This window comes from Anoplopoma fimbria, unplaced genomic scaffold (assembly GCF_027596085.1).
Source record: "Anoplopoma fimbria isolate UVic2021 breed Golden Eagle Sablefish unplaced genomic scaffold, Afim_UVic_2022 Un_contig_7077_pilon_pilon, whole genome shotgun sequence".
In the NCBI taxonomy this organism is placed as follows: domain Eukaryota; kingdom Metazoa; phylum Chordata; class Actinopteri; order Perciformes; family Anoplopomatidae; genus Anoplopoma; species Anoplopoma fimbria.
This window is the reverse complement of record NW_026551052.1, coordinates 1-6189: the sequence shown is the minus strand read 5'-3', so window position 1 is coordinate 6189 and position 6189 is coordinate 1. Positions and strand designations below refer to the sequence as shown.

Below are 6189 nucleotides of genomic sequence, written 5' to 3'. Positions count from 1 at the left end.
CTGTACTGCCTCCTGTACAGTGGGTACCGATTTGAGCAGGTCATCTACGTAGAAGTTGTTTAGTATTGTATCAGTTACCTCTGGCTTAAAGTGTTTTTTGTTGTCCGTGGCTGATCTCCTAAGAGCATAGCTCGCACAGCTTGGGGATGATGTTGCCCCAAAGAGGTGAACAGTCATTCTATGGTCCACAGGGGGTTTTGACACGTCTCCCTCTGGCCACCAGAGGAACCTCAGGAAGTCAGCATGGCTATCGGAGACCTTCACTTGGTGGAACATGGCAGTGATATCTGCCATCAGTCCTATTGGTTCCTGGCGGAACCTGTTGAGCACATCTATAAGACTGTTGGTTAAGTCGGGCCCTTTGAGCAATTCTGCATTCAGTGCCTTTCCACCAAAGGATGCTCCACAATCGAAGACTACTCGTAACTTTTTTTTCTTTGGGTGGTATACCCCATGGTGTGGCAGATACCACATCTTTCCCTTTGGTATTGCTAGCTGCCCCTCCGGCACCTTTTCAGCGTATCCTTTACTGATCATGTCGGTCATGAATGTGACGTATTCTCCTTTAAATGATGGGTTCTTGTTCAATTTCCGTTTCAGGCTTTGTAGACGTTGCTCGCCCAGGTATCGATTGTTAGGCAATGTTGTGTCATCCTTCCTGAAAGGTAATTTAAGACTATAATGTCCATCCAGAATTTCGGCCGAATCATCTGCAATTTTCAGAAAGCGCCTGTCCTCAACTGACATTTCCTTTACTTCCTCACACAACTTTTCACTGAAATCAGTGTTGTACTGAGCGATTAGCATTTCGTGAAGATTATGTACCGATATCCTATTGACTGTGTGAGAGGGCATGAGATTGCTCGTTCCTGCCCCTAATGGACCATTCACTACCCATCCAAGCAATGTTTTTATAGCATATGGGCCGTCTCCTTCACTGTTTATAATTTGCCAAGGCTCTATTGCTTTGGGTGCATTTGTGCCGATTAGCAAATCAATGCCTGCATTAATGGTGGAAATTTGGACATCTCTAAGGTAAGGCCACTTTGACAGAGCTCTCTGGTTTGGTATGTTACTCTTAGTAACGGGAATCCTTGATTGTGTGTATGTCTCTGGCAAAGTTATGAATGCATCGTCCTGAAGTCCACTTACTTCCAAGCCAGTGATGACGTTGGTAGCCACAGTTCTCTCCTGACCCATTGTACGTAGCAGAATGTTTGTCCTTTTTCCTTGTACGTTTAACTGCTGCATTAATTTATCCGTACAAAATGTGGCAGAACTGCCAGGGTCAAGAAACGCATATGTTTGTATGACTGCACTGCCTTTGTTAGATTTTATCTTCACAGGTACAATTGACATCAGACACTGATCTTCACCGGCCCCAGTATGGTTGCCTGCTTTGAGAGAGATCTGTCCTGTGTTCACCTTTTTAGGTTCCTCCTTGTTTGTTTCCTTAGATGTTTCCTGCCTTTCCACTCCTTTTTTCTGCTCCACTTTTCCTATGTGCAGTGCTGTAGGATGCGACCTGTTGCAGATGATGCAGGTGAGACGCTGTATGCAGTCCTTACTCATATGACCTGTAACAAGACATGCAAAGCAAATTCCTCTTTCCTTCAAAAATGAAATCTTGTCAGTGTGAAGTTTCTTTTTGAACCATGAACAGCTACTGAACGCATGTTCTCCTGAGCAAAACAGACAGAATGGCCTCTGTTGGACTGTTGCAGCATTGCTCCTTTGTTGGGGAGAATTGGGATTGACATCAATGGTTGCTGCACTGGCTGTGAAGCTTTTGTCTGTGAATTGGGATTTCACAACACTTGAGTGTGTCGGCCTTACAGTTTGGCTTGAGTGTGTGGGCCTTACAGCTCTTGGTGAGTCGTCTTGTATGTCACCAAAGACAGGATCCATCAAGATTTTGACTTGTCTTTCAATGAACTCTACCAAGATCTTAAATGTGGCTCTGCGATTGGTTGATTCTTGAAAACGACACGCTTCAGCTCTCCATCTTTCTCTTAACTTGTAAGGCAATTTGCCGACTAATAATTTCAAATTAGAGGCCAAATTCAATTCGTCCATGTAGGCTATTTCATTAATGGCGTTTAAACAGCCTCGGAGATACAGACCAAAGGACTTTAGTGTCTGGGAATCTTCAGCTCTAATGGGGGACCACGACAATGCTTTCTTGATGTATGCACTGGCTATTTGGTATTCATTTCCAAAGTGCTCGTGGAGCAATTCTTTGGCCTTTGCAAAGCCTATGTCTGGGTCTAAGAAAAGACAAGTTTTAACCAGCTCTCTAGACTGACCGGATGTATATTGCTCTAAATAATACAATTTATCCTTTGCATGTTCAATTTTGCTCTCGATGATATGCTCAAATGAGGTGACAAACGAGATGTATTCAGTTGGATCATTATTAAATACCTTCATCTCTTTTCGTGGCAAAAATGATTTGTCCTGTTGCCTCACCAGTGAAGCTGTGATCTCATTTTGCCTCTGTAGAATGCTGTAGAGATGAGCGGTATCCTGTGGGTTTCCAATAGGAGGTTCAGGAGGAGCCGTTGGTGCATCGCTTGTGTGGCGTCGTCCTGAGTGAGGCTGTAATGGAGGCCCTTGGGTTTGTTCAGCCGTTTGTGAGGGCCTTGTTTGGCTAGAGGGGACGCGGGGTTGTAAAGGCTCATAAGAAGTCTTCTTAAGGGGTTGTGGATGAGAATGCATAGGTTGGGCGTAGGACATATACTTTGACTGATCTGGCCAGATGGGTGACCGCACTGTACCGAGAAAATGGGGCTCTTTTAGGGCTTGAAGCTGGACTGGTTGTGGAGCATGAGCTTTAAGTCTGACACTTGCATCTTGGATTCCTTTAGTATGAACATTTTCCAGTTTTGGTTCATATTCCTTTCCAATAAGTTCCTTTGTTTTGAGTGTTTTCTCTAAATACTCGTTCATTCCATCTCCTATTGAGCCATGGCTTTTAGTTTTACTCAATATATTGAGTTTGGCATTAGCAGCTTCCAATTCGTATTTGAGGGTTAACATTTCCTTTTGTTTCCTCAAATTTTCTTGTCTCTTAGACAGTTCGGATTCTTCGGCCTCTATAGCATGCTTTTGTTTAAGAGCCTCCAATTTGACTTCTAGCACGGCCCTCTCCGCTGCCGCGCGGCCCACAGCAGAGGAGGTGACTGAGGCCTTTGATCCTGCGTCGGACGCGTTTTTAGAATGAGTTATTGAAATGCTGTCCTCTGGGCCTATTTCACCTTCATCGCCATTCTTATCACATGCCTTTAGCCAATCATCTACGCCCTCCATAAATATCATGTGGCTTTCTTTCTTGGGTTTAAACCACGAGTTATTGTCGAATTCGCGATCCTCTTCCCTCAATGTATTTTGATATTCCTTATGAATAGCTTCCAACTCAATTAACAATTCCCCAAACTTATTAACATTTACAAGAACCTTTTTAACATTTGATTTATCACTCATCAAGTCCTCAATCAAGTTCATTCGGCGAGTAACCCAGCCAAGCTTTATCCTTCTGGCATTACGCAAAGCACCCTCCCTTTCAACAACATTTTCCATATCTTCAGTATTGGTTTGCACAACCGGGTCTTCTGCAATTTCCGAGCCATCAGCCATAACAATTCCATAAACTACAACCTTCTTAACAAATCAAACCTTTCCAATAAATAATATTACTCCCTACTTGGGGTAATCGCGCTGCCTCTGCGTGCATCAGGCTATTGCGTCTTCAAAACGTCTTCTAATAACTTAAAGTCCGCCAAACTTGCTTCAAAGTCAGTCCATAATTCAAATTAAATTGTTTTCTAACGAAATCCTTGAAACCTCGGCTCATAGAGCACTATAGGAGTCGTTCTTAATTGTTGCAAATTAAAAAAGTCCTACCCGCTGCGCCGGAGTTTGTTTGGTTTCAAGTTGCTTTGTTCCTTTGCGGCCCGGTCCTGGGGCGACTTTGGGATTCCAATCCAAGTGATCCTTTAGGTTGTCCAAGGTCCAAAGCAAGCTTTTTGACTAATTTAGTGACTGATTTGTCCTGAGTTTTTCCTTGTCACTCGGTGACGACTGAGGGAGTCCTTGACGCTTGTATAGGTTACTTGCAATCAGGGCTCTACAGTGCGCCAATTTCACTCGCATTTGCGAGTGAATATTTCAGCGTGCGAACGAGAAAAACAAAACAGGAGCACGCGTGCGAGTGACTTCTCCGGCACTTTTATTTTTTTTATTTCGTGCTCTGCAGGAGCGCTGATATGAGCGTACAACGTCACTCTGACTTTTCACCAAACTGTAATTCACTCTGCATTCTTCGTGCATGGTTTTTTGTTTATATGTTGCTTGGCAACAGTCCGCTCAGCGGAGATCTATTTTTGCTTAGATTGCTGCTCGAGCGCCTCTCGCTGTATGTGATAGCTCGAGCGCGGCGCGCCTCCCGCTGTATGTGATATTGCTGCTCGAGCGCCTCTCGCTGTATGTGATATTGCACATCTCAACACCGCTAACTACTAAGCTAAAACAAATATGCAAAGCATAACTGCGTTTTTCATAAAGAATGATGGGAAAACACAAACAAACAGAGGAAGAGAGGAAGATGAAGAAATCGCCAGGAAGAAGGTTAGAGTGGAGAAAGTTACTGTAGTCGATAAAGTCTACAAATTCAACCCCGACTGGTTGAAGGATTTCGGTTGGCTACTTTATGATGCCGAGAACATGAAAATGTTCTGTAAATTTTGTAAGGAAGCCCCGCCATCGGCAATGGCAGGCTCTTCTCTGTTTAGAACCGGGAACCCTAATCTAAAACGGGATGCTGTGGTAAAACACAGCGAGTCCGTTCGGCATTCTCGATGTCGCGATGTATATATAAATCGCACCCAGCCCAATAACCCAGGCACGGTGGAAGCCGCCGTTGGCAGACAATTGGCTATCTCTAATCAGGACGCGCTCCGGCAGCTGAAGGTTAAATTTAACATAGCGTATGTGATCGCAAAGGAAGAGATAGCCTTCACTAAATTTGGACCGATGATTGCCCTTCACCATAAAAATGGATTAAACATCAATCCCACATATGACAATGATGTGAGATGTGCTGAGATGGTCGGTCAAATAGCGGAAGGCATCAAAGACACTCTCGCTGCCCAGCTACAAGCGGCCCGTTACCTCGCAGTCCTGATAGATGGCGATACGGACATATCAAACACGGAGTGTGAGATTGTGTATGTGCGCTTCGTGGAGGATGGCAGACCGGTGACCCGCCTCGTCGGCCAACAGGCTCTCTTACACGCTCATGCGCAAGGTGAGTGGCTTGCGCACTCATAGAAAAAATTCTATGTTTTTTATATTAATCACACAGCCCCACAATTTATCTTCTTCACCAATCGTATAGGCCTAGCTCTCCTAGTTATTCTGAAATGCAATGATGATTGGTGGTGGTGTGTGGGTGCGTGTGTGTGTTTATAATGTAAACGTGTATATTTATATTAAGTTTAGGTATTTATTGGTGGTGTATTATATAAAGTCCAATGGTAAAGGGGAAAAAATAATAATATAAAACAAGGGGACTGAAATGTGAATGTCATGTCTACAACAATAGTTAGGCCTATAGGCTAACATTATCAATGAAATTAATGCAAAATTACTTACACAGAATATGAATATGTGGACAATTGCTTGTTAAAAAAAGGCTACTTTAAGGAATTTAACACTGGTTTTTTTTTTTACTTAAGGTGTCCTGGCTGGAACCAATGCAGCATTTGATGCTCTTGGACGTGGTACATGCGACTGGAAGGCCAAGTGTGTCGCATTTGGTGCAGATGGTGCTAAAGTCAACATGGGTGTGCATAGGGGAGTGAGTGCTCTACTCAAACAGGCAGCCGGACAGCATGTAATTCCCATTCATTGCATGCCTCACAGGTGAATGTACATACATTGTGCCCTAACTATATTACAGAATGTCATGGTTGATTGTATGCATTTGTCCATTAGTAATAGGCTACTGCTATAAGATTTGTCTGTGTTTGTTGTTAATGTCTAGGTTGGAGTTGGCCATTCTCAACCTGCAGCGCAATGAGACAATGGTGGCCAAAGTCTATGACCTTCTCCATCTTGTGTGGAAGACGTACCACCAGAGCCCTAAATCCAGGCGTGAGCTGAACCTGATTGGAAAAGAGCTAGGTGTGA

The 6189-nt window shown here is 43.8% G+C and overlaps 1 protein-coding gene across 1 annotated transcript; it reads left to right on the top strand.

Moving 5' to 3' along the window:
- Nucleotides 1-4767: 4767 nt before the first annotated feature.
- Nucleotides 4768-6183, top strand: LOC129115365 (zinc finger protein 862-like; the record flags this gene model as incomplete). The annotated part of the gene is made up of 3 exons (XM_054626917.1): nucleotides 4768-5305; nucleotides 5736-5922; nucleotides 6044-6183. Coding segments are annotated over exons 1-3 (865 nt in total), but the record flags the coding sequence as incomplete, so codon positions are not given.
- Between the last annotated feature and the right edge of the window lie 6 nt (nucleotides 6184-6189).